At 58.8% G+C, this 26,933-nt stretch overlaps 2 protein-coding genes across 5 annotated transcripts; one reads left to right on the forward strand and one right to left on the reverse strand.

The window, feature by feature from the left end:
- The first annotated feature begins 3,756 nt into the window (after positions 1–3,756).
- EMILIN3 (elastin microfibril interfacer 3) lies at positions 3,757–9,940 on the forward strand. Its single transcript, XM_033094621.1, has 4 exons — positions 3,757–3,923; positions 5,303–5,425; positions 6,603–6,826; positions 7,104–9,940. Exons 1-4 carry the CDS (start codon positions 3,757–3,759, stop codon positions 8,888–8,890), a joined length of 2,301 nt encoding a protein of 766 aa, XP_032950512.1. The 3' UTR covers positions 8,891–9,940.
- Positions 9,443–26,335, reverse strand: LPIN3 (lipin 3). Of its 4 annotated transcripts, none has more exons than XM_033094617.1 (21): positions 26,205–26,335; positions 22,447–22,586; positions 22,156–22,355; positions 20,859–20,954; positions 19,612–19,877; positions 19,341–19,424; positions 18,675–18,795; positions 18,194–18,536; positions 17,348–17,447; positions 17,047–17,207; positions 16,565–16,658; positions 16,390–16,459; positions 14,690–14,782; positions 14,570–14,613; positions 13,728–13,866; positions 12,530–12,678; positions 12,268–12,354; positions 11,674–11,826; positions 11,391–11,505; positions 11,208–11,311; positions 9,443–11,031 (listed from the first exon to the last, which is right to left on the reverse strand). In XM_033094617.1, exons 3-21 carry the CDS (start codon positions 22,345–22,347, stop codon positions 10,887–10,889), a joined length of 2,556 nt encoding a protein of 851 aa, XP_032950508.1. In that variant the 5' UTR covers positions 22,348–22,355; positions 22,447–22,586; positions 26,205–26,335; the 3' UTR covers positions 9,443–10,886. The 4 variants fall into 4 exon arrangements, with proteins under 4 accessions (XP_032950508.1, XP_032950509.1, XP_032950507.1 ...); XM_033094618.1 differs by having other exon boundaries at positions 19,341–19,421; positions 26,157–26,328; XM_033094616.1 differs by having other exon boundaries at positions 26,157–26,328.
- Positions 26,336–26,933: the final 598 nt, after the last annotated feature.

Here is a 26,933-nt window from a genome sequence, read left to right on the forward strand (position 1 = left end):
TGAGGAGAGAGTGAGCCAGGCAAAGAGCCTTGCTCACTTTCAATGGTGGCCCCGTGTGCAGGAAGGCCGAGCTTCTCGGGCTCAGAAGAAAGAAGATGGGGGGTGGGGCTGGACAGGGACAAAGGGCTAGTGGAGACGGAGTAGGAGGCTGGTATCCTAGAGGGTGCTACCCCCAATTGGCTGGTGGTGGGGGGTGTGAGTTTCTTCCAATAGGCTCATCCGTGGTAGGAAGGGCCTGTGCCAGAAAGCTGTCAGTGTCAGTGCTTTCTATTTCTGTCTCTTTAAGGGGACCTACATTCCATAAAACTGAGGCTTTCAATGACCTTATGTGGTGGGACTCCCTCAAAAAGCAGGTAACATCCTGGGTGAGGTGGAAGGAGCCTGGAGATGGGAGAGGAAGCTCCTGGGGTCCTCAGAAGTGCCTGGAGGCCTGGAAGGGCTATCCCAGGTGAGTGGGTCACCACTAAGCAACTCTGCCCCCCAGGAGCGCATGGACGAAGGAGGCAGAGGTTCCTGCTCATGTCTCCCCACACTGTGCTACTTACTGATAGACCCTAAATGCAAGACTTTATGCTCCCTGTCCCATGGGACAATAACCCTATCCATAGTTATTGTCATCCTGATGGCATTCTCTGTTCTTCCTGAGGAGAGAGGTGGCGTATCACTCACCAGGGCCTCATGAAGGTTGGGGAAGTATGCTTCTTAGTGTGTGTGTAGGGAACTGGCATGGGGTGGACCAAGTGTCTGGATATGGCTGTGCAGGTCCCCACGAACAGAAAGCGTGGTCCTGTGTGTGGCCCCTCAGCCTGCCTCCATCCAGGTGTGGAAACTCCAGTGTGAGTGGGGGGAGGACATACTGTCTCCCTCCCTCCCCTGCCCCTGGCTTGCCTATGCTTCCTGTCTGGCAGATGCAAAGTGGCCTCATTGTCTGCGGGGGAGACCCCAGCCTCTGGCTAGATCCAGCCAAGACCCTGAGTGTCTCCCCCACCAGGAAGGGGCCCCAGTGCTGGCTCCCAAAACTGTTCCTATTAAAGAGGGAATATGGTGTTTGATGTCAGCCACCTGGGAAAGGGGGAAATGGGGTCCAACTGTCCTTTCAGCCCCCTGTTATGTGGGTTTTTCCACGTAAAGACAAGGATCTAGCCTCCTCCCTGTGAGTTATGGGCCCCACATCTGGGCTGGGGAAAGGAGTGAGAGGAAGAGGCGGGACCCCTTGGAAAAGGATCACAGTTTCTGGGACGGGGAGGGGGGTTTCTCCCAGAGCCGCTGGGCAGCGCTGCCAGGCAGTCAGGAGCCAGCCTAGGGTGTGGAGTCGGGCCCTGTTCATCTCCCACTCACATGCTTCTCACTTTCCGAGAAGTAGAAATTCAGTGCTCACCAGATCAAGAGCATGTTATGGACACTGTGTATCCTGCCCTCAGCAGAATGGCTCATGACATCTCTGTTACAGGCTGGAGATTATAATAGCACATTGGGTGGACTTGTGGCAGAGGATGAAAGGCTGTCTTAGACAGGCAACACTTGGATGCTGGGATCAGAAGCCCACTCGAGCTAGCTCAAGTGAAGTGGCTTATTGGAAGCAGACGGGAAGACAGTCACCAGATGGCCACTCACTGCACTTCTCCCTGAGTCCAGAGCCTCTCGACTTTGCCCCACTCTCTCCTGGCAAATTCTCTTCTTCAGCTTCCCTGTAACTCCAGTAGAGCTAAGGCTGCAGCGTAGCTACGGCAGATCTGCAGCCATGATCTGTCCTCTCACCACCCCTCAAGGTCCCTGTCGTGGGTTGAATAGTGTCTGTTCTCCCAAAATTTATGTCTGCCTAGAACCTTGGAATGTGAACTTAAGAGGAAATAGCGTCTTTGCAGTTTTAATTACTTAAGATGAGGTCATACTGGATTAGACTCGGCCCTAAATTCAATGAGTGGTCCTTATAAGAAGAGGAGAGGACACAGAGACACCCACAGAGACAAGGCCACGTGAAGAAGGCCACGGGGAGGAGACCCTGGGAAGACAGATGGGGACATTGGAATCATGCCGTTACAAGCCAAAGAACGCCAAGGATTGCCAGGAGCCCCCAGAAGCTGGAAGAGGCAAGGAAGGATCCTTTTTCTAGAGCCTCTGGAAGGAGAATAGCTATGATGACACCTTGATTTCAGATTTCTAGTCTCCAGGATTCGGGGAGAATAGATTTCTGTTGTTTTAAGCCACAGAGTTTGTGGTAATTTGTTAGGGCAGCCCTAGGAAACTAGTACAGCACCCATCTTGAAGCTGGATCCCATCAGCCTCTGTATTCCAACTCCCAAGCCCAGGACAAAGAACAGTTAGCTTGGCTGGGTCAGGTGTCTGCCTCCCAGGCCCCACAAGCCACTGTGCTAGGAGAGGGCAGAGGCATAGTTGTGGGTTTCAGAGCTGCCCACTTCCAGCACCCTTGATATCTTCCCTTTACCTGAAGGGTGTGGATTTGCATCTCAAAGTCAGGTTGGAGTGAGGTCTCTCCAAGTGTGCCTCCGAGTTCCTCGCCTTCTGCACGCCTACCAGCTACTTGGGTAAAGACGCAGAAAGCTGTGGTCACCTGTGTGCATGAGACAAAGCCAGGAAGACGTGCCACTCTGTTGGATGACAGCACCAGGATTCAAAAGGCTCTTTGCAGGTCAGAACGTCAACAAGATGATTTTGAATGAGGATGGCTATGAGGGCCAACTCTTGGGGTCCAAGAGTCAACTTCCCAAGGGAAAGATGGAGGAAGCCTGGCTTAACAGCAGCTCTTTGTGAGAAAGACCTAAAGGTTTTCTTTGAGCAGACGCTACTAAGGAGCCAGTGCTGTGTGGCCCAGCGGGCTAAGAGCTCTAGATGCCCAAAGAGAATCAGAGCGTCACTGGCTGGGCTGGAGAGGTGATAGGCATTTGGGGCTCCATGCAGCCCGTACCTGAGACACAGGGATAACACGGACCCCATCAGTACACCAGAGAGACAGCCTGACCACCAGACTGGGTGGCAGAGGGTCAGGGAGCAGGGAGGAGTTAAGATGCCTGGGGAGGGGACAGCAGACTTATCAGATGTCCTGGGCACTTCCAGACAATGACAATGACAGTGCAAGGAGGCAGAGCTAGCCAACAGGGACGGTCTGGGGCCTATTCCAAGGAGGTGGCTGCGGAGGTGTTGCTGGCGCTACCCCAAATACGGTCATCTCAGCTCCGAAGTGGTGGACCGCCGTCCCCAGATGCACACTGGCTTTTAAGAGCAGTGTGTCCGGCGGGTGGGCCGCTCCCGGAGAGCCCCACGCCCACGCCGGTCCCAGGGGTCTGGCTCTGCTTCTCACCCGTGCACGCGGGCTACGGCAGTGGATGGGTGTGTTTGGGGGCATCCCTGGGCGCGACGGCCTGCGTGCGCCCCTGCCACCCCGGGGTTGCTCCCTTCTTAACCTCTTGCTTGCGGGCGGCCCCTCGGGCGTCAGCTGGGAGTCAGGGCGGGGGTCTGGCGGCAGAGAGGGGGCCGGCGGAGGAGAGCGACGCGGCCCCAAGTTTATGCTAATCCGCGCAGAGCCCGCCTCCCGCCTCCCCTCCGCGGCCCCAGCCGCGAGAAGCGCCGGCCACTCCGCGGGACGCAGCCGCTGCGAAGCGCCAGGCGGCTGGGCCAGCGAGCTGCAGGGGCCGCGAGCGGCGGCGGGACCCGGGCGGTGAGCGGCGGGGCGGCGCGGCGGGCGGACACCGGCGGGGGCCCCGCATGGGGCCAGGTGGGGACCCGGGGGCGGCGGCGATGGGCCGCCGCCGCCTGCCGGTCTGGCTGTGCGCCGTCGCGGCGCTGCTCTCTGGGGCGCAGGCCAAGGGCACCCCGCTCCTCTCGCGGCCCGCGCCGCCCGGTGTGTCCCGCTACAACCTCTACACGACGGGATGGCACCCGCGACTGCGTCCGGGGCCGCACAAGTAAGCGCGGGCCGCGCGGCGGGCGGGAAGCGGGAGGGACGGCCCCGCGGCGCTGCTCCCACCTGCCCCGATCGCACGCGCGGGCGGCGGGGCGCAGGGCTCCCGAGGCCGCGGCGCGGAGGGGGCGGCTCCCAGGGCCAAGCCCCTGCCAGCGGGCGCCCCACGCCGCAGGAGGCTGAGGGGCTAGTGAAGAAAAATAAGCCGAGGGGGCCTGGCGCGGCGGCGGGGATCCTGGCAGTGCCCGCGGAAACCTTTCCAGAGAAGTAACATTTTCCAGCTGCGCTGTGTGCAAACCCCGGGCGCAGCGGACCAGGTGGAGGGAGCGGAGGGAGGGCGGTCCGCGCACGGAGCACGCGGGGCTCTCCCCCACACACACACACACCACGCCGGGGCCTCCCATCGTTCCTCTGCCCCAGTAGGTAGGGGAGGGATCCCTGCGCCCAGCGGCCTGCCCTCCCTTGGTCAGCCTGGCCCCAGCAACCCCTTGACAGCCGCAATGTGGCTGGGCCTCAGAGCTGGTGGGGGCTCCTGGGTCCTGGGTTCGTGGGCTTCAGAGTCTAACAACAGACTACAGGTGGCCGGTTTATGTCAGGCAGCTGCCTCCCCAACATTTGTGGCCTGTAAGGAGGAGCTGCTGTCCCGCTCCTGCCTCAGCTTCTGGTCTTTAGCGGCAGTGGCTTGAGAACTGGCCTATCTCAGGTGAGTTAGCGGCTCTGCCTGGGGTGGAGCTGAATTTGAACTCTAGCTGCATGTGAGAGGTACTGTAGAAGGAGAGCGTCCAGCCCATAGCTGACACTCAAATGTGCCTGGGCACATCAGAGTAGGCTTCCTGGAGGAGGTGGTAGAAATGATGTGAGAATGAGGAACCAGGATCAGAGGCAGGGTCCCCAAAGCTACAAGGTGGGGTGCATTTCCCCAGGAGTCAGGGGAGGAAGGGAGAAGTGTGGTCTCCAAGACACTCAGGTGCTAAATTGGGACCTCGGAAGCGTCAAATGCTGAGATGAGGAATTGAGAACCAGTGGAGGAGTTGGAGAAGGGTGGGGAATGCGGAAAGGTCCTTGATGGGGAATCTGGGGGGAGGGGCTTCTTCTCCAGGCAGGGAGAGCAGAGGTCAGACTGAGGAAGGGCAGCCACACCAGGCTCCTGGTTCAGTACAGAGCTTAGCCCAGTGACCAACTCATCAGGGAGGCTGGGATCAAAGAGACCAACAGCAGGGCTGGACCCCAGGCCAAGGGCGCTGGCTCCTGGGATCAAGGAGAAGGGGTAGAAGAAAGATGGAGGTCTCTTCTGCTGAGGCCCACAGTTGGGGGGAAGGGGTAAAGAGCCTCAGTGGGCCTGGCCCAGGCCAGATATTCCAAGGATGCCATTCTCCCCTGCAGGGCCCTCTGCGCCTACGTGGTGCACAGGAATGTGACCTGTGTCCTCCAGGAGGGAGCAGAGAGCTACATAAAGGCTGAGTACCGGCAGTGTGGATGGGGGCCCAAGTGCCCCGGGACAGTCACGTGAGTGCACCCTCATCCCACCCACTCGGGGTCCCTGGGCACACGCCCCACCCAAACTTGCCTTCAGCTGAGAGCAGCAGCCAACTCTACAAGGGCTGTAACTCCTTGGACTTCAGAGAGCCTACCCCAGCCCCCACCCCAGCTGGATGGAGGGGGCCAGGGAGGAGTCAGGGGCAGGCTCAGGTCAGAGCCCACAGGGGACCAGGGGAGGGTTCCTGGGGGAGAGGCAGCACCAGGCAAGGAAGAAGCAGCATGGGGGTGGGGGGACAGGGGAAAGCAGAGGGTCACACTGGCATGGTCGATGCCAAAGGACCTGGTCAGACTCAAGGAGGCCTGTGCTGACAGTGGAGAAGGTAGGCCAGGTGTGGGGCTCAGGCTGGACACATGGGGCCGTGTGAGGACGTGTCGTCTTGCACACAGGTGGGATGCACAGGTCTGTGCTCGGAGGGGTTCAAATGCAGGTTTGAAAACAAACCCGTTTGCTTCCATGTGTCAGTGGGTGAATAGGTACAGGTACACTGCTGAACAGGTGAGAGAGTGGCCCCTGTGCTGCCTTACACCCCAGGCCTTCCTCTCTGTGCTCAAAATCAAAGGTGCCCTGTCACTAGCCTCTGCGATCAGAGCTGAGTCCTTGGAGTCAGCTAGGGAGAAGTGGAAAGGCCTAAGGGAAGCTGATGGGAGTCCAGAGTGGCCCCCAGGCAGTGTGAGGGGCTGCCTGCCCCAGCTCCAGGGCAGTACCCCTCACCCACCATAGGAGTGGGGGGTGGGGCGGGGGCTGAGGCTTTGCCAGAATTATTCAAGGTACCACCAAAGCCAGAGTGGAATTTCTGATGGCAGTATAAGCTCAAGGGGGTCCAAGTGATCTTGGGAGCTTTGGGGCCAAATTCCTGCTTGCCTTCTCCCCAGGCAAACAGGAGGGGGTGGGGCTTCTTCCTACACCCTCCTCTAACACATCTGTGAGCCTTGGCAAGGCCTACTTCCATTCTCCAGCCCTGTCACCTTAAGCACAGAAAAAGGAAACCCCTGGGGGTGTTGCGGAGGTGGGAAGACTTCTAGACTGTATGCAAGTGTCTGAGAGTGGCCCTGAATACCAGCCAGGGCACAAGGCCCCCTGCCAGGAGGCAGGCACCTCAGCCCACAGGTACAGGACCCTGCCCTCTCCCCATTCCTGGCCCAGGTACCGCACGGTGCTCAGACCCAAATACAAAGTCGGCTACAAGACTGTGACGGAGCTCTCCTGGCGTTGCTGTCCCGGGCTCACTGGACAAGGCTGCCCTGAGCACCTCACGGACCCTCGGGCCACCCCGCCCCATTCAGAGCCTGAGTCCCAGATTCCCTCTGGGCAGCTGGGACCGGGCCCCAGGCCCCCTCCTTCTAGCAGAGCGGCGCCCAGCCCCTACGGTGAGTCTGCCCGTGGAGACCCTACCAAGGTAGTTGGGTTTCTTGGGGGGAGGGATGTGGGAAACGGACTGACCCAGGCTGGCTGAGCTCAGGCAGAGCTGGCAGAGTGCATCTCATGCTGGGCAGAAGGGTGAGCCCCTGGGCCCCCTCCAAACGCTGGTGGAGCTATGCCCAGCGAGGTTGACTTAGAATAGAAAATCTCTCAGGTGGCCGGGCAACAGGACAAGCTGAGCCAGCCAGGCCAACGACACCCCTGCGGTTCTCTCCTCTTTCCCAGGAAGGAAAGGCCCAGGGCTGTTTGGTGAGCGGCTGGAACGCCTGGAGGGTGATGTCCGGCGCCTGGCACAAGCATATGGTACTCTCAGCGGCCTGCTGACCAGCCATGAGGACCCCAGCAGGATTACTGGTGGCCCCAGAGCTCCTGCTGCCCCAGTGGGCTTTGAGGTCATCCCCGAGGGGTTTGTGAACCCTGAAGACAGAGCTGGAAGGCCGCTTACACCTCCCCTGGACGAGATCTTGAGCAAGGTGACAGAGGTGAGCAACACGCTCCAGAGCAAGGTGCAGCTGCTGCACGAGGTGCACGGGCTGGCCCTCGGCCACGAGGCCCACCTGCAGCAGCTGCGGGACGCACCCCCATCTCCACTTACCTCCCTGGCCCTGTTGGATGAGTATGTGGACCGACGGCTGCACCGACTCTGGGGGAGCCTGCTGGATGGCTTCGAGCAGAAGCTGCAAGGTGTCCAGAGCACATGTGACCTGCAGGTGCAGGAGGTTCGGCAGCAGTGTGAGGAGGGCCAGGCGGCCAGCCGAAGGCTGCACCAGAGCCTGGATGGCCGGGAGCTGGCCCTGCGCCGGGAGCTCTCACAGCTGGGTACCCGGCTGCAAGGCCTAAGTGTGGCTGGCGCTGGGAGCTGCTGCAGCCAGCTGGCCCTGGTCAGTGCCCGCATGGACAGCCTCGAGAGGAACCTGCAGGTAGTCACTGAGGCCCAAAGGGGCCACGGCCCCACCTCCAGGGATGAGCTCACGCGGCTGTCTGCGGCCATGCTTGACGGGGGTGTTGATGGACTTCTTGAGGGCCTGGAGACCCTCAATGGGACGGAGAGTGGCATGAGGGGCTGCTGTCTGGGGATGAAGGACGGGGGATGGGGTGTGGGCGGCTTCAGGACCGTGCTGGAAGAGCGTGTGCAGAGCCTAGAGGAGCGCCTGGTGGCACTGGCTGGGGAGCTAAGCCATGACAGCACTCCACCAGGGAGGTCGGCGTGGCCCCTGGTGCAGACAGAGCTGGCCGTGCTGGAGCAACGGCTGGTTTCGCTAGAGACCTCGTGCACCCCCAGCACCACCTCAGCCATCCTGGACAACCTCATGGCAGAGGTGAAGGCCTGGCAGAGCCAGATTGCGGTCCTTCTACGCCAGGTAGCCAGCCACACGGCCCTGCTCCAGCAGCTCAATGGCACCGTGGCCGAGGTCCAGGGACAGCTGGCAGGAGTGACAGGCAGCTCCCTCCAGGGCGAGATCACCCTGCTCAAGGTCAATCTGAACTCTGTGAGCAAGTCGCTCACAGGCCTCAGTGACTCCGTCAGCCGGTACTCTGATGCCTTCTTGGCCGCCAACACCTCCCTGGATGAGCGGGAGCGCAAGGTGGAGGCCGAGGTCCACGCCATCCAGGAGCAGGTCAGCAGCCAAGGCTCGCGGCTTCGGGCTGGCCACAGGCAGGTCCTGAGCCTGCGGGGGGAGCTGGAGCAACTCAAGGCCGGTGTGGCCGGTGTGGCCGGCGGGCTGAGCCGCTGCCAGGACACAGCCCAGGAACTCCAGCACGCAATGGGCCACTTCGACCAGAGGGTAGCACAAGTGGAGGGTGCGTGTGGGAAGCTGGGCCTGATGGCTGCAGACCTGGACAGCTTGCCCACCGAGTCGCTCAGGTCCAGGGAGGGTCTATGGGACCATGTGGACCAGCTGAATCGCACGCTGGCCCAGCACGCACAGGACATCGCCCGCCTCCGGGACGATCTGTTGGACTGCCGGGCCCAGCTGGCCGAGCAGGCGCGGCCAGGGCAGGCTGACTAGGCGGGCCAGACAGGACCCAACCCCAGATCCCATCAACCCTGGGAACATCAACCCAGAGCTCAGACCATGCCTCCCAGCCACCCCTGGCCATTGCAGATGCCAGAGGCCACTGAAGGAACAGTCTTGGTCCAGCTCCAAGAGTGTCCCAGGCACCAGCTCACCCACGCTCAGGGCTGCACCAACTGGACGACTCAGGATAGCAGTCAAGGGAAGCACGTGGTGCCTGAAGGCCAGGGTGGACCTAAGAGACCTCACAATCCCGTCTGCAAACGCTCTTCTGCGGACACATAAGTTGGCCTCTGTGCAAAGACCTGCAGCGCCATTCTCTCAGACAGTGGCCTGTCCACAGCTGGGGCCCCAGCCCATGGAGGCTTCTGGTTCCTCTGTCCCCTCAGTGTTCCTCCCCAGGGTTCTGGGCTCAGTTTCTGCAGGAAGGTGACGCCCACTGGCACTGCCCTCACACCTAGCAGCTTCACGGGTGCTGCTTCTGAACCAAGGACCAGAGGTTCCCACCACCCCCAGGTCCTTCAGGGTGAACAGAAACACGAAGACTCAGCCAGAGTTCTCTTTATTCCTTTTGATTCTCCCCAAGGTGAGGGCTTAGGCAGCTGTAGATTCTTGAGGAAGCTTGGGTCCAGGCGATCTGTTTGGAGATACCACTCCAATTTATCCTTTTTCTTCCCCAAAGATATTTTCAGGGCACTCTGGTTCGCACACAGTTCTCTCCTTTCCATGTGGGGGCGGGGGCGGTTCTTCCCCCCCCAGGTTAGGGCCTCTCTCCAGAGAGCAGCCCTTCTTGTACGTCATGGCCTGAATGAGGTCAGACCCTGGGCAAGAGGCCACAGCTGGAGGGAGAGGGCTCCAGGCCTAGTTTCCAATATCCCTGTAAACCCAACCCCGCCTGGATGTTCCGTTCACAAAGTCCTGAGAAAGTCAGATATGAATGACACCACCAAGGGACAACCTGAAAACACAAGTGTTCAGCCCGCACAGTTCCAAGACCCTGAGGCCTGCCTGCTGAGTCTCCAGGCCTCAGTTTCCCCACAGCAGCACGAGCCCTCCTGTGCTGTTTTGCAGGTCCCTGTAGCCCTGCCTTCTGGTGTCTCAACATTGGGTACCCTGCCCTCCACTGTGGTGCTATTGGGGAAGGGCAGGCCTGGATTAAAGCTTTCAGCCCATCTGAAGGTATTTTCTTCCCCGAAGACGGAGAGATGGAAGGCTGCAGTGGGATGCCAGCCCTCCTCCCCACAGCTCCTCAGGCAGCAGCCCACTCAGCAGCTGTGTGGGCACTGAACTGACCAGGCTAGGGGAGGACAGACCAACCCCCACCTGCCTGTGTCCCCAGGGGAGGTGCCGGGAGGAGCAGGAGCAGCTGCTGGGGGCAGGCTAGGCCAAGTGAGAGCCATATTCTCTTGGTCCTTGCATTGCCCTGGGCTCCCCCTTTCCTGATTTCAGAGGTCACTGGAGCATCTGAGCTTGCGATGTGCTGCAATGTCTGGCTCAAGAGCTGTGGGAAGGGGCCAGGGCTATGTGAGGCTCTGGCCTCAGAGGGTGTGGACGGTCCAGGCTCCCAGAAGGCAGTGGGGGAGCACTGTGTTCTTCCCAGATGCTATTCAACTACTCCCCACTGCTGCCACCAACCTTCCCTGTGCACCCAACTCTGAAGCCTCAGTGGGGCCTCTATTCTCTCTGTCCTAATCAGGAGTTGAGGCAGAGTCTCAGGGTGATAGGGACAGAGATGTCAAGGGCACAGAATGCTGCTGCAAGGGCCCAGGTGACAATCATTTAATTGCTATCAGCCAGGGCCATGCTGAGGCCTGGAGCAGCTGCCCCGCCCCCTGCAGCTCAGCTGGCAGGAGACAGGAGAACAGGACCGGGAGAGGCTGCCAGCCAGCCCACAGCGCCCGTCCTCCCCACCTAGCTTCCAACCCCCATGCCCTGGGACACCCAGTCAGTTCTGGGCCAGGCCAGAGAGGAGGGGGCAGCCTGGGCGGGTTCAGGCCAGGGCATCAAGGTCCACAGAGGTCAGTGGCTCCCGCCAGTAGCAGAAGTTGCTGTATTCAGGGTTGGCCAGGTCTGTGCTCGGGCCACGGGCCACCGGCGGGAAGAGGAGCTCAACCACCTCACCCAGCCGCTCGTATCTATGGACAGAAAAGGGTCGTCACTAAGAGCCCGAGCTGCCACCAGGCCACAGCCTCTGAGAGGCCTGGGCAAGGAACAGAGGCCCTGGTAGGGAGGTGGAACTGGGGTCCAGGGACAGGCTGGGGCGTGGGGATGTGGCAGGGCGTGGGAGACAGGTGGCAGGGTTTGGCCTCACGTGGATTTGTGGTTCTTCATGGGCTCCTGGGTGAGCTCTCCCCGGGGATTCACTGTGAAGATGCGAGATTCAGGTAGGCCCACCTGTCGGTAGGCAGTGATATCCTGTGGGGGACAAGAAAGGGCCGGTGGGCTGGGAAGTGGGGAGGAGGTGGCTCAGCCCTCGGGGAGAGGACATGCTTACGTTGGGCCTGTTCCCGAAGGCGGCATAGAAGGGCTGGCCGTGGGGCAGAAACAGCTGTTGGATGTCACTCAGGCAGGCGATCTTAAAGACCTCTGGCTTCTTCTCAATCACCTCCCTGGGGAGCAGGGGCAAGGGCAGGGAAGGGAGCCAAGGAGGGGTAGCAGTCAGAGGATGGCAGGGTCAGGTGACACAGGCCTGGTGTTGCCCTGGCCTGGGCTGGCAGTGGGCCTGCGCTCCACCCCCCCACCGGGAGCTGCAGGCCCCTGTGGGGTAGGGGAGTTACCTGTGCAGGGCGGAGAAGAGGCTGCTGGGAGACAGCAGGATGGGGCCCTTGGGGAGGCCACAGCCGCGCTCGCTCACCCATTGCAGGTACGCCTTGGTGAGGTCAGCCATGCCGATGGCCCGTGCCGAGCAGTACAGGAACTTGTACCCATTTCTGGGGGTGGCACGGAGCCATCAGGGACCAGCCATCCCCCATCCCGCCCTCTTGGCTTTAGCCAGTTCAGCGCAACCCTGGGATTCTGGCCTCCAAACCCAGAGGCTTTTGTAGGGAAGGGACTTAGGACAGCTGAGCCAGGTCTGAGAGGTGGCTGTCCCCAGTAAAAGGAGCATGGCCAGAGTCGTGAGGCCCAAGTGGGCCAAGATGGACAAGGGTCTGTAGACTTCCTGCTGTAGCAGGAAGACCAGCAGTTAGATCCCAGGCCACAGGAGAACCGAGGACCAGCAGGTAGGTCTCAGCACTCCAGGGACATGCCCTGGCCTCTTCCCTTGTGGGCTCTGCTGGTCCCCAAGCCTGGCTTCCTAGGGCCGAGGCCACGGTAGCTTAAGAGATCCTGTCACCCACTCCCTGGGGCCCTGCCCTCGCCCCCGCACTCACAGGTGGATTTTGTGGTAGAGACTCGTGATGCCCTGGTGTGTCCAGTCTTTCCCCAGCTGGGGCAGAATGTGGCCCAGAGCATCCGACCTAGAGCCCAAAGGAGGGGTCACTCCACGGCAGCCCACGTGGCCCGCATGGGGCCTACCCCACAGCCCCAAGATGGTGCAGACAGGCCTCTCTCCCTGTCTGCCCCCCCCCCCCCCAGAACAGAGAGATGAGTTTCCAGAACACCCCTCACTTCCCCTGGCCAACCCGGCCTCACTTGGTGATGGTGCCATCGATGTCTGAGATGACCACTTTGTCGTCCCATTTCCACAGGTAGATGGTGGCCCTGCAGCGGCAGGTGCCCTGGTACTGGGTTGTCACACTGAAGACCACGTCGTTGGCACCTTCTTGCAGGTTCAGCTGCCGCTGGGGCCGGGCAAAGGGGGTGAGCTGTGATCTGCGATAGCCGGCCACGATCTACCCTGTGCCCCCCAAACTGTGGCCTTTGATCCCCCAGGCCTCTCCTTCTCCTCTCCTTCCCAACTCAGAGAACCTGCTAGAACTCATCAGAGATAGGCACACATAGACACATCCACGTGGGCCGAGGGTGGCCACGAGGAGGAAGTGAGGGAGTGCTGGCGGTGCCCACAAAGTACCAGGCACAGGAACCCTACCCTCCTTTTGTGCTCCTTTGGGGTGCAGTTCAAGGACAAAGCCTGGCCCATGGCTCCCAGTCAAGTTTCTCAGGTCAGTGCCAAGGCTGGCATTGCTCTTGGCAGGGGACACCCCACTCCATAGATGGGCCCTGAGGGGATCCCCACAGGCGGCCCCCTGACTAAGGCTAGGGTACTTGTGATAGCCCCCTAAAGAGAGACCCAGCCCTGTGCTTGGTCCATAGAGAAGGATCAGGAAGCTCAGCCACAACTGGTGACCAAGGCTGCCAGGCCCTGGCTGACGTGAGCTGTGTGTGAGCCCTAGGGTACCACAAAGGTGGCACCTTCTCTGCACAGGCTGGCCAAGTCCCCCCTGGGGCACCTCCCTGACCACAGAGTCACACTCGGAGAAGACATTCTTATTACAGGAGCCACGCGTTACAGAGCTTGAAAACATGACTCGGGGTGGGGGGAGGGGCGGGGGGCTGGGGTTGCCAACATCTGAAGGGCTGTCATCAGCATTTGATTCCTTTAGCGTGGCTTCCAAGGGCAGACCCAGAGCCAGCAGACCCATTGCAGGTAGGGATTTTAGGATGGCACAGAGCTTTTCCAGTGACAGCATCTGACAGGGAAATGGGCTGGCACACAAGGAAGTGAGCCCCTTGCCCCTGGAGGTATTCAAGTAGAGGCTGTCAGGGAGGCTGCCAAGGAACAGATTCTGGGCTTTGGTGACTGTGGCTTTGTGGAACCATTCCTTAGCCGAGACCTGTCAGGTTCTGGGACAGAGTTCTCACCGCCCTCCCACCCCTCCGCGATACTTACAATCTGATCGGAGGAGAGTCGGAGGGATTTCTTGTAGGTAGGCGTGTAGACTGGAGGTGAGGGTGGCAGGGAGGGAGCCTCAAGGATCACAGGGCTGTCTGGGGCGTCATCCTCACTGCTCAGGACATCAGGCTTGTCCCTGTGGGCAGCCCAGCTCTCAGGCCACCTCCCCCAGCTGGAGGCCCTGCACTCCCAGGAGATGCTCAGCCCGCAGGCCAGACCACGAGGGGTTTGGGGCCTGTCCCTGCGCCTCTGGAGACTACCTAGGGGATCAGAAACCCCTCCCTCGAGGTACCACCCATTGTGGGGGTGGCAGCCGAATAAGGATGCCCGGGCTCTCAGCCCTCAGTGCCTCACCAGCTAGGATGCCAGTGCCTGCCTTGGAGATATTTACCTGAAAAACCTAGTGTGTATTTTAGGGTTTATTCCCATCTCCACCTGCTTTGGCTTTAGTCGACTCATCCTTGGTCACCCTCCCACCCAACCCTGGGCGTTCTGGGTCACTTCAAAGGTAAAACAGGAAGCACGGTCAGCTGGCCTCTGGTGGAGAGGGGAGGCCCTGCCCCTCCTTAATACAGGAGCCCCTTGTCTGGGCTGGGAGTCCGGGTACCCGTTCCAGCTCTGCTATTTCCTGGCTCTGAGACCTTTGCTGCATCTCTAAGTCTCAGTTTTCCTATCTGTGAAATGGGGGCATTTCTCAGGAAAAAGAAAGGGTGTAGAAGTGATTGGGGAGTGACAAAGAAGCATGGCTGGGGGAGGGGTACTGGCTCCACCCCTGTCCTCCAGGGGATCCTTCCCAGACTCCTCCCCAGGCTCCAGCTCCACCCAGGAAATCAACTCACCCCCCTGGTTCCCTGGCTGTGTTCTTCTCCCTCTGTGCATTGCGCTGTGGGAAGAACATCCATCCAGTGAAGTCTGGCTCCTGCCTGTGCTGGCCCTGCCCTCTGACTGTGACCACCCACCTCCTCGGCTGAGAAATCCCGGCGTCGCCAGGAAAACCACCACCGCCCACCCTTCCGGGGCATCTTCTCCTTCTCCAGCTTGTCCACGGTGCCCTGTGGGCAGATGAAGGTCATGGCATTTTCCCCCGGCACCACACAAACCCACCTTAGATTGCCCTTGGGGGTCACGCTGAGCCCAGAGTCTGGGGCTGACCCTCGAGCAAGGTGCTGCCGCTATCGGGATGCGGAAGAAGCACATTCACCTCCACTCTGGGACTCATGGAGCTAAGCCCAGGAGAGCAAGGGCCACTTCTGTCTGTCCCCACTCCACCCCAGCCCAGACCCGCTACCTTTAGCCCAGCCTCGGCCTGGCCTCCAAATAGTGTGGGTCAGTCTTTCTACTAGAGTAGCTTTGGGAGTTTCTAAGCTCTGGTACTCCCTGCGTGATGCCACCAAGTGACAGCAGGAAGGAAGTCTATGGTCATTACTGCCCTCAACCTCCAAGACCAACACAGCCAACTGCTAAGGTCAGTGCTTCTACCCCGTGCACAGCCTCCCTCTCTGTCTACTCCCATCACTGTCTCGTGGGGGCAACATGACCTTATGACAAACGCTAGAAAGTTGTGCTAGATATCCCCAGGGAGGGCCCAGGTCCCCCTGGGAGACACATCAGCTTCCTACAAGCACCAAATGGCACACCCAAGTCAGGAGGACGTGGGCTCGGGAGGGGTTGGCCAGGGTGCCCACTTGAGCTGGGAACAGGCTGAGGGAGTCTCCCAGGGGCCTCCGTGTGGGTCTGTCTGGGTAGGTGAGGAGAGCCAGGCAGGAGAGGGTCCTCCTCCTTCCCACAGGCTGTGGTCCTCGCTCAGACCCAGAGCCAGCCAGAGGACGGAGCTGAGTGTCACCAAAGGGAGGCATCAGCTGTCACCATCTGGTTACTGATGTTCTTTGCGCAATTCTAACCCAGTGGAGAACAGACCAGGGTCGGGCCCTGGACCACTCTGAGGGGCAGAAAGGGCAGATGCAGGTCAGACAGGGTGGACGCTCTGGCAGAACTGAAGAGTCTGCATTCCTTCCCCTCTCTGAGTATCTGCACACGCTGTTCCCACCCCTCACCAGCTTAAGGCTTCCTCATCCTTCCGATCTCTGACCAGTGGGCACTTGCTCAGCCAACCTCCCTGTTGTAGGCTCTCAAAGCAACCCAGACCGCTCCTGTCCAATACTCACATTCATCTGAACTTTACATTCATCTGACAGAGTCTTTGATTAATTGTCTGTCTATGAAGGTATGACTGTCCCTGGCACATAGTAGGTACACAACAAATGTGTGCTGATAAAGCAAGCAAGTCCCGCAGCGCGTCTGGAGAGAGTCTCCAGGTAAGGTGAGGGCGGGGAGCTCCATCTCCCTACCTCGTCGCTCAGATCCAAAATCTCTTGTTGAAGGCCTGTCCCTGTCAAATGTTTATCCCCCTCTGGTTTATCCTGAGCTCAAGCCCAAATCCACGAGGATTCAGCCATGCCAGGAAACCAGGGAAGGGTGGAGCTTTGTCCCCACACCACGGGTGAGGCTTCAGGGGCCCTCGGTCTCCTCTCCCAGGGTGGGTCTTGCAGCCGGTCAGCCCCAGGCCCATCTCTGCCCACACTCCACTTCCTGGCCAAGGCCTCTACCCTGAGGCTATGGCTTCTTTCCCCAGGGGGCCCAGGGGTGCTCTAAGCATTACCTTGGGCAAGTTCTTCTGGAAGGCTTGCAGGGAGAGGATCATGGGGGCAGCTACAGCCCAGTTATAATGCCTGGGGAGACAGAACAGGGTGTCAGGGCTACAGTAGTTACAGAGCCATGAAGGCGGGGGTGGGGGTGACTTCTGGGGCTGCTGGCAGCCCAACCTCGGTACTTACTTCTCATTGATTTTCACCACTAGGTTCTGGTCTTCCAGGAGGCCAGGGTTTTTGGTGAGGTCCTGATAGGAGACGATGTGCTGGTTGAATTTCTCTGGGCACAGAGGCAGAGAGTGAGGGGCCGGCTGACACATCCCACGATGCCCTGCCCCGTGCCTCCTGGCTCCTCTGCGCTCCACCACTCAGGCCTCTTGCAGGTGGGGGCTTTGACCCCGCAGGGCTCCTCCCTACCTGTGGTTTTCGCCCCTGTTGTTCCCACCCCAGGCTCTGGCCATTGTGGATTCACCGGATCACTCACACCTTGGTATCAAGCGTTTGCTTCATGGGGATGCCATGCCCTTGCTGGCTGAACGTGGGCTCCACAGGGCAGAGAATGGCAGGGGCTCCAGGCCCAGCCTCACACTTCTGCTGCCCCACCCTCTGGGGTCCTCCCGGCACCCACCACCACCCCCAGCCTCCAGCCTCAGAAGGGTCAAACATACCCAGGGAAATGTCCCGGCTGTCAGCCAGTCCCCCACAAAGGGACAGCACTACAGTGTCCACTGTGTCCGGAGTGGGTTCTGGCTCCTGTTTGGGGTTGGGGTCCTCCAAGAGCTTCTGGCTGCTGGGTTCACTCCACCTCCTGGCCCCCATTCCCCAGTCACTGAGGGCAAATGGGCCATCAGTGACATGAAGAGGAGGAAGCTGGGAGGAGGGCACTCAGCCCTCCCAGGCCCGTGGTAGCCAACCCCTGGTCCCACGGGCTCCGACCCCAAGACACCCTGGCACCCAGAGCCCAGGCACCTCTGGGGGAAGTAAAGGGCTGCGTTCTCAGAATCCAGAGACGGCAAGTCATCCAGGTAGATGTCACTGGGGCCCAGGTGCTGGCTTCTCTTCAGGGGGCCTGAGGGCAGAGGAGGGGACACCTGTAGACCTAACATGTGCTCAGCAGTGTGAGCGGTACATGTCCCCCTTGCCTCTGGACACTCTAGAGCAGCGCTGTCCGGTAGACTTTTTACGGTGATAGAAATGTCCTATGTCTGCTGGCCAATAGCCACAGGTGACTGTCAGCACCCTTACAATGTGATGTGATGAAGAAATGGAATTTTCAATGTTATTTAATTTTAATTCACTGTAAGTAGCCAGTGACTACTGACTTGGGCAGTGCAGGCCCCGTGCCTCCCCCCATTCTTGGGATAAACCGCCTGCTCGTGAGCCGAATGTCCAGCTTCTCTCATCAACTCAGCTTCATTTCCCAACCTCCCCCCTGCCTCACTTTAGACACGTCAGCTGCCTCAGTTCCTAGACATGAAACCTCTCTCCTTCCTCATGGCCTTGACCCATGCTGTTCCTTCTGCCTAGAATTCTCTTCCCTTTGATCCTCACTGGGCCACCTCTTCATCATTAATGTCTCAGCTCAAACATCACCCACTCGGACCACATGATTTTACCAGCCCCCCTCCCACCCAATGATCACGCACATCACATTCTTCCTGGTTTATGCCTGTGTCATCTGTCTGCCCCACTGGACTGGGAGCCCCACGGGCTGGTGCCAAACACAATACCTGGCACATAGGAGGTGCTCAAAACATGCTTGAAGTCACAGAATTCACCCAGGGGGTAACAGCGGGGCATCCAGCCATCACTCACCTTTCCCCCTGGAGGATCCCTCTGGCTGCCCAGTGGGAGCTGGACCCTCCAGAGCGGCCCAGCTCCATGATTTAGAGGCAGGAGGGTGACCCGTACCCCTGGACCTCTGAGTCTTGGTTTCTGTTCTCTCAGGGATGGTAAGAAGGGGGCCCGCCAGAGCGGGCACCTCCATGTCAGGCTGAAGGAGGTCAGTGCCAGCCCCCGCTGGCAGGAGCAGGGCTCCAGAAGGGTCCACACCAGTCACAGAGGTGGAGGCGGTGCTGGGCTCTCCCTGAGGAGCAGAGGCTGCCCCTGTGCTGCCATCAGGGACCGTCGAGGACACTGGCCACTCAGCCTTGGCCACCTTCATTCAAACAGAGGGGGGAGGATGTGGGCCAGTGCAGAGTCTGCCTCCCACACCCCACAAGGCTTTGGGAAGGTGGCCCACGGAGGCCACGGAGCCCCTGAAAGGCAGAGATGGGGGCTGACGTGAGGAACTCACCTTAGGCAGCCTCCCCCAGGCCCACTGCATGTGGGACTCAGCCCTCAGGGCGCGGGGCTCGGGCGTCTGCACCTCCAGCTCTGAGTCGCTTTTAGGGGATGTCAGCCCACCTGACGAGAGGCTGCAGGAAACAAGAACTCAGAGGCCTCAGAGCCAGCCTGCCACCCCCCTACCGCCCACCCTAGCCTGGGAAGAAATATTTGTAACACATAGTTATGCCTGTGTTGGAGCCAGAATATATAAAGAATATATAAATATATAGAGAATGCCAACAAATCAACAATAAGAAGGCAGCCCCGTAAAAGAAGAAAAAAACTGGGCAAGGTTGTGACTCCTTAATGGGTACTCGGTGTCCATGTGGGGTGATGAGAAAGTTCTGCAACTAGATAGAGGCTGCACTAGATGGTGGCACAACGCTGTGAATATACTAAATGCCCCTGAATTGTATGCTTTCAAATGGTTAAAATGGTAAACGTTGCGTTACGTGCATTTTACCGCAGTTTTAAAAAAATGGGCGAAAGACTCGTACGAACACTTTACGAAGAAGGTACACAAATGGCTGGTAAACACAGTAAAAGTGTTCTAAGTCATTACGCATCAGAAAAATGGAAATCATTCTGAGACCTTGGCCTTGAGTCCCTGCCTGCAGCCCACCTGGACTCTCACCTGGCCTGCGGGGACCACTCTCCATCAGAGAGGGGATAGATGTCTTTGGGCTGCGGCGAGGACTCCCCTTCTGACAGGACACTGCTGAGGGGCCACAGGGAAAGAAGTGATCACTGATAGTCCAGGGTGCTCCGGGCAGGGCATGGCAGCTGGACAGCAGGGACTCGGGGACGTGGAGCCCTGGCCCAGGGTCACAGCACCAGCAGAAGAAACTGCTTCAAGCCCGGCTGGCATCCTTACACCCATTAGTTCCCACCTGGTACCCACACACCCGGGAGACTCTGGCTTTGGCTTTTCCAGCAGGGACAGCTCACTCTCAGCGCCTGCCTCCAGCTCCTCAGAACTAGAATCGGCTGCCACTGTGTCCTCCTTCCGCCTGGGTTTCCTCCTACGAAGCCTCTTCTTCCGCCCCGTGGAGGGCACACCGGTGATGATGGGCTCTGCTTCACTGGCTGTACCCAGCTGGGAGTCCGAGGGGAACCCAGACAGGCCCCCCCAGGGGATGGGTGACGTGCACAGGCGGGGAGGCACGTGTTCCTGAGGAACAGACCAGGGTCAGGACTGAGGGGCTACAGTTTAGGGGGGCCGCTCTTGTCTCCCCATTACTCTGAGCCCTGCCGGAGTCCCAGACTTTGGAGTGAGCTCATCTGGGTTCAGGCACACAGGATGGAGCCTGGACAGAGGCGGCAGCCACATGGCCTTGAACGGCTGCTGGCTTCACGGCGCCCTCACAGAGATGAGGCAGGCCAGAGGAGCGCCCTCACCAGAAACCTGGGCATCAGCCTCTCATCTCTCCACACCGACCACAGTAGACACCTACTTCCCTTTTAAGTCTCAGCCAGGTGTCACCTCCTCCAGGACGTTCACCCTGACCACCCTCAGCCTCGGTTCCAACCCCAATCACTGCAATGAACAGTTTCATCATCAGTTGTTTATGTGTCTGTCTCCCAGGCTAGTCTGGGAATCTTCTTCGAAGGTAGGGGTCTACCCTTACCCGAGTCCACTGCAGTGTCTGGCATGAAGTAGGGACTGTTGGAGCTCGTCCAGCTCAAACTATTTAAACACCTCTGCTGGCTTGTGCTGGGCCTCCCTCCCATCTGCAAACACCCCTCTCTGTACCCAGCACCCACACATTTCCATGTTCCAGCTGCACTGAGCTAGCCCCAGATCCAGAACAAGTCGTCATATGCGTTCCAGCCCCAGCCATTCCTCAGCAAGCAACCCCCAGCCAAGCTGCCCGAGGAAGTCCTCCTTTCTAGCCTTCAGGGGACCAGCTCAAGTGTCCTCTTCTGAGACACCTTTCCCAGCTTCCCCTGGGAGGGAAGTCAGCCCTCGACCCCACCGCCCCCCAGGCGCTCATAGCGCATCCTGAGTGCCAGCACCAACCCTTCCCCTGCCATCAGACCCTTGATGATGTGGTATTCCCCACAGAGGGCACAGTGACACACCCACGGCCCCATCCACAGGGGGTTGTAGGGAAGGGAAGAGGCAGGTGGTGTGACGGACACAGGGACTTACCTCGTCACTCTCCAGCTCCTGGACGAAGAAGGCCTCCCCGCTGTCCCCCAGCTTCATGTGCAAGTCCACCGGCTCCCCGTTGATTTCAATGTCTACCTGTAACGGGGTGTGATGGGGCAGGGGACGCACGGTCCCCACCGCTGGCCTCACTCACTGCCACGCTCCAGTCCACTGGCCTCCCAGCTGGTCCTGGACACAGGGGCTCCCGGCTGCCCCCGAGTCCTGTACTTGCTGGAACTTTCTCCTTGAGACCTTGACATGCCTGGCTGCTCCCCACTCGGAGGGGCTCTGCTTCTTCTGAGAGTTCCCCTTCCTCAGAGAGGCTGTGTGCCCCCCGACATTTCCCCATTCTCCGGGCTCAGTTGCAGGTGTCCTGGTCACAGTATTCCTGTTTGGGCCTTGGTTTCTGTGTTCCTCTCTCTCCCACACCCCCTGAGAACAAGAACCTGATCCATCTCGTCACTGTTGTGGCCCCAGCCCTGGGCCAGCGCTCAGACATCTGTGGAGTACCCCAGCAACGGTAAGAATGACCATTTCCTATTCACTTCGTACAGTGTTTTATTGCGACTGTGCTGTTTAACCTTCACAACAAGCTGTTGCAGCCCTATCGTTAGTCTCTTTATAGATGAGGAAACTGAGGCTCAGAGAGTTAAGCCATTCGCTGGGAGGTAGCCCAATGAGGCTATGAACCTAGAAAGTCTGAGCCTACAAGCCAGGCTCTTAACCACTTAGTTCCATGGTCTCCCACAAGGTTATACTTTCCTAGTAGGATTCTAGAAAGCTCACCTCAGTGTGAAAGGGACCTGGGCCCACCAAACCTCTTTTCACACACCAGGCCTTGGCACGAACCACAGTCTGTCATCACGTTTGCCCAAGCCCAGTGAAGTCAGTGTAGGTTCCCTAAGGGAGAGGAACTAACCTTTGCACAGGCCTGGCCCTGGGACGTGCTATCAGCTCCTATCTAATCACCAGGCAGATGAGACCTTATCCATTTGCACAGGTGAAGTGACTTACCAGGAACACACAGGTAAGGTCTTAGCTAGCTGGAGCCAGGTCTGATGGCTCCAGCACCAGGGACTGCCCCACCATGCTGCTTGCAGTGGAAATAGAAACCCTCTTGGACCCAAACCCCCAAACTAAATCAAAACCTTCCAAGAAAATACAGAAGAAGGGAAGTCTGTCCAGAGGACAGATCCCCACCTAAGAAGGGCCCAAGTCCTCTCCTGGGACAAGAGGGGCTGCCTTGGCTTCAACAGCCCACCCAGCATTGGCCCCTTGGGCAGCCGCCAGCACTCACCACCTTCTCCCGTGACCGCAGGACGCCCAGCTTGCCGAAACGCACGTGGAAGGGCGAGCAGCGGAAGGAGCCGTCCACCTGCTTTACCACCAGCACGTCAATTCCACCGCTCAGCGTAGCTGGGTTCAGGCCCTGGTATAGCTCCTTCACCGTCCCGAACACCGTCTCCGCCAGCTGCCCCACGTAGTTCATGGCTGGGGCTGGCAAAGGGAGGCGGTGGTGGGACTAAGGCCTGGTCCCCCTTCCTCCGTGGGGAAGCTCCGCAGCCTGACCTCTGGGTCCCCAGCTTACCCCTGGAACACCTTTGAACACAGGTAGCAGTCTCAGGATGGGACGTATGCCAGTAGATGTGGGTTTTGGCTGTGCCTCACCCCGACCAGAGTGGCCCTCCTGGACAGCTGCCTCCCTTCGCCGGGAGCCGATCCCCACATCTGTAAAATGAGGGCACTGAGTAAGGCGATTGGGGGTGCTCTGAGCCTCTAAATGCCATGAGTCATGATAATGAGCATGGTACTGAGTGGCAGGGCTCATTTCATCTTCACAACAACCCGCGAGGCTGGTCGAGTGGGTGTCATTATTCCTGTTTACAGACACGCCAGCTGAGGCTCAGAGAGGTGGAGTGACTTGCCTGGAATATCACAACAAGTAAAGAGAGGATTCGAACCCAGGCCTGTGTGGCTGCAGAACTCTAGGTGTGGACCACTGGGATGACGGCTCAACTGTGGGAACAGCAGGAGGTAGGCACCCCTCACTGGGGTCAATGAGGGGCAGCCTCGTGACATATCGACCCTGGACCCTACTGGGTAATGCCCCAAAGGCTGATATCTTCCCAGGAAGTGGGGAGGAGGGAGTCTCGGTTTTTCCATCTGAGAAATGGGTTCAGATATCAGCTTGCTGCCTCCTGGTCCTAGGAGTTGGGAGGGGTCTTGCTGGTCCACTGTGGCTGATTTGTGGGGAACCAGAGGTGGGGGTACCCCAGGTACCATCGTCTCTGCCCAGCTCTACTCCTAGGGTCAAATGCTCGACGTAGGGCGTCCCCTACAGCTGCAGGTGGAGGGAGCTCTCACTTGAAGGCCCCAAGCTCCAAAGTCCTTCCCAAGTTTCCTTGGGAGAATGGGAAGTGCTTCTGTGGCCCACAGTTGACCCCAGTATCTCTAGGCTATAGTTCTCAGCCCCGACGCACATCCAGGCTTTGGCCTAGCTCTTGGCGTGTCAAAGCTGCTCCTCCTTCCCACAGCCAGACCGGTCCCTCCAGCTTTCCCATACCAGGCACAGCTAGGTGAGCCAGAGGCAGGAGGCTGCCACCGCTGTGGAGAAGAGCCTGGGCTGTAATGAGAGCCACCTCCATGCTGGCACAGTGCCTGCCTGCCAGCTTCAGCTCATCGCCCTCGCGCTGGCTGGCGGGCGGGACCCAGGCCCTCCCACCTCTGCAGAGCACTTCCCGCTCGCAGACCTTGCATCAGAACCCCTGGAGGACCAGCTGCCACGTAAGCCCATCCCTCAAAGATGTGAAGTGGCTTATCCAAACTCTATTACGCTAAGAGGCCATGGGTGGGGGGAGGCCATGACTTATATCTTGGTTTCCTGACTCCATACCATGGTTCCTTCTACTCCACGGTCCCCAAACCGCACCACAGTTGTCTGCAGAGAGGGCAGCCCAGCCCACAACCCCCCCTCTGCACAGCCCTGGAATGCCCTGCCCCTCAAAGTGCGGTCCAGGCCCAGCAGCACACGTGTCTCCTGGGAACGTATTAGAAACATAGAGCTTCACACGCATAAGGTACAATTTGAATTGCTAAAATGAAAACTGGATTACAATGAAGTTTTTTGGACTCCAAATATGTCACTCAAATTTAACAAATATTTTATCTGCAAGGCACCTACTCTGTGTTGGGTAAAACTTTCCACTTTGGTTTCTCCCTGCTTAGCTAACACTCAACTCTGTGAATATAGGTCTGGAAACAGACAGACTGACAAGGACAGACATGTTGTGGGCAGGGCTCTAGACCACTGTGCTCAGGAAAATCAGAGAGGACTTTAGAAGCTTCCAGGAATAAAGGAGCAAGCATGGGAGGGGCAGACCAGGGGAAAGGGCAAAGGTCTGCCCAGTTGGAGGCCCAAGCTAAGCTATCTGCCTTGCTGGGGGCAAAAGAGCTCGATGTGTGTGTCTGTGACATGCTCAGCTCGCCCTAGTACAAGATTTCCCAACTTGGGAATCACTGACGTTTGGGACTGGGTAATTCTTTGTTATGGGGGGATTGCAGGATGTTAAGCAATATCCCTGGTCTCTACCCACTAGACGCCAACAGTACCCATCCCCCAGTTGTGACAAATCGTCTCCAAACATTGACAGAATTGGCTCCGGTTGAGAGCCACTGAGGTAGCAGAAAGAGACGAATGGCAGAGATGGCACCCAGGGAGCACTAGGTCCTACTCTGATCCACCCATGAAGTGTCCTCAGACAAGTACCTCGCCGGCCTCAGTTTTCCCCTCTATGAAACAAGTCCTCAATTTTTTAAACCGTTCTCAGCCTAGAATTCCTTCCTCTCCCTGTTCCCACCACCCCATGAGTAGCTATCCCCACATCTGCCTGCTCAGCATTTGGGGAGACTCCTGTGAGCCAGGCCTTGGGCTCCCCTCCTCTACCTGTACCCATCCCTGAAGGCATCGCCTCTCCCCAGGACCCAGCTCTGCCTCCTTGGTCCTCTCCAGATGCAGGCAGGCTCTGCTTGGCTCTCCTATGCCACCCTCCACCCCAAACTAACATGTCTAAAATCAAACACTTCCTCTCCCCCACACCCGACCCCTCGTCAGCTGAATTCCTCTCGGGACTCATGGGTAACCCTCTCCAAGCCCTCCGAATCCTATCCCCCAGTTTCCTGCTCATCTAACCCCTCCTTTCTCCTCCTTCTGGCCTAGGTCAAGGCTTTATAACTGGATGCCTAGTTCCTGGGTGGCAACAGGACACTGTGGGTAAGGCACCAGACTGGGTTCTAATCCCCTCCCTGACACTAACTAGCTGTTGCCTTGGACAAGTCACTTGACCTCTTGGGGCCTCAATTTCAGCCTCTGAAATGGGGATAACATAAGGGACGCATGAGTAGTTAATGACATAATTCACGTAAAGCACAAGAACACAATAAATGCCCATATATGTCATTTATCAGCGGAAGCATCTTTTTGGCATCGTGACAGCCGCACCTACCCAGGCTGGTCCTGATGACACTACAGGTCAGACTCCAATGCACTGTCCCAGCCTGCAGCTGAGAGTTTAGACTTCTTAGCTCAGCATTCAAAGCCCTGCACAATGGTGGCCCCACTGTTTGTAAAGTGAGCAGGTGGGCTCCAGGCAGGCTTCACAGGGGGCCCAAGCCTCAGAGCCCACTCTGGGAACATCCACAGCCCTCCCAGGCCAGCACACAGCTACCCCACAGGGAAGCCACAACAAGCTGCTTTGGGTGGGAGCTTTCAGCCTTTCTGGGCTCCCAGATTTGGGAAGGGGTGGGGGCAGGGCTGTCCACCTAGGACCAGAGGGAGCAGGAGGACAAGCATCCCTCTAGCTCTGGAAGGGAGATAACCAACCCCAGCTCCCCAGCGGCTTTCACAGCTGCCCCATTCGACCTGGCTAGTCCCAAAGCAGACCTGACAAGGGTAAGACCCAACTGTGCAACTGAAGATACTTAGTACCAGAGAGGATGGGTGTTCTCCCCAAGGACAGACAGTCTGCCTGGGGAGACGCTGGGCCAGCCTCCTCTGAGAGGTTTTTGCATCTCCTTATCTCCTGAAACCTCGTTCTGTATGTCCCGGGGCCTGCAGCCTCTGGGCCAGATCCAAGGACGAAGTGAGTTCCTCCACCCCGGAGTTCCCTTCTGATGGCTAGGGATGGATTGGATTCAGGCCCGCGAACAGGAAAGAACGAGGGTCGGATGGCAGGACGGAAGGACAGGGCAAACGCGGACAGGAAGAGGGGCACCTCTTCTCAGGCCCGGGTTGGGCCCTACCTGGGGAGCTGCCCACTGGACTTCCGGGACCGGAGCCGCCGCCTCTACCTGAGTGCACAGGGTCGGCTGGTGGGCGTCCTTGGGCCCGCACTCGGCGCTTCCTGCTCCTCTAGGACGGAGTAAGTTCCCGGTTCCGCCCCTTCCACGCGCCAAGGGCGTCTTCGCTGGCACCAACGCGTCCAGGCTCCACCCGCCCCCAAAAGACCCCGCCCCCGCCCAGTCCCCACGCCCAAGGCTGTCCTTTCACCTATAGAGGCTGGGCGGGGCCAGACTTCAGGCTCCACCCCAGTCCCTTCCCGCACCCCAGAGGTGCTAGGTGGAAGTTGCGGGTGGCCCGCCACATGACCCACTGCCAGGACAGGCGGAAAACCCGCGACCTTGGTACTCTTGGCTTTACTTCCAGCTCGCTATGTGACTTTGGGTAAATTTTCCCAGCCTGAGCCCGTTTTCTGCTTTGTCCAAGGGAATAAAGTGGCTAATCCCATTTGTCAAAGCCACCTCGTAGGATTTTCGATATTACATGCAGTGACACTCAAACGTCCCCTCCTTGGGGGCAGCTTTCCCTGACCTCCCTTATCCTGGACAGGACCCTCGTACCATATGCTTCATATTTGCTCGAATGACTGTATGGTTATTGTCTGCCTCCTCATTTGAATTTGGACTCCGTGAGAGTACGTCGCGTTCATCCTTACACCCTAGCGCCCAGTTCAGTGCCTGACACACAGCAGGAGAGCAGTAACTGCCGCTTATCCTTCATTCCACCTCTCCGATGCACTG

The sequence above is a fragment of the Rhinolophus ferrumequinum genome, chromosome 23 (genome assembly GCF_004115265.2).
Source record: "Rhinolophus ferrumequinum isolate MPI-CBG mRhiFer1 chromosome 23, mRhiFer1_v1.p, whole genome shotgun sequence".
Lineage (NCBI taxonomy): Eukaryota > Metazoa > Chordata > Mammalia > Chiroptera > Rhinolophidae > Rhinolophus > Rhinolophus ferrumequinum.

What these genes read in the sequence shown, in the direction of transcription:
- EMILIN3 (XM_033094621.1), top strand. Translation starts at nt 3,757, where the DNA reads ATGGGCCGCCGCCGCCTGCCGGTCTGGCTGTGCGCCGTCGCGGCGCTG. An exon ending in AAGTGCCCCGGGACAGTCAC is followed by an intron (nt 5,426 to 6,602) that starts GTGAGTGCACCC and finishes TTCCTGGCCCAG; the next exon opens with GTACCGCACGGTGCTCAGAC. An exon ending in AGCGGCGCCCAGCCCCTACG is followed by an intron (nt 6,827 to 7,103) that starts GTGAGTCTGCCC and finishes CCTCTTTCCCAG; the next exon opens with GAAGGAAAGGCCCAGGGCTG.
- LPIN3 (XM_033094617.1), bottom strand. Translation starts at nt 22,347, where the DNA reads ATGAACTACGTGGGGCAGCTGGCGGAGACGGTGTTCGGGACGGTGAAG. An exon ending in AGGAGCTGGAGAGTGACGAG is followed by an intron (nt 19,878 to 20,858) that starts GTAAGTCCCTGT and finishes TCTGTTCCTCAG; the next exon opens with GAACACGTGCCTCCCCGCCT. An exon ending in CTCTACCACAAAATCCACCT is followed by an intron (nt 11,827 to 12,267) that starts GTGAGTGCGGGG and finishes TGCCACCCCCAG; the next exon opens with AAATGGGTACAAGTTCCTGT.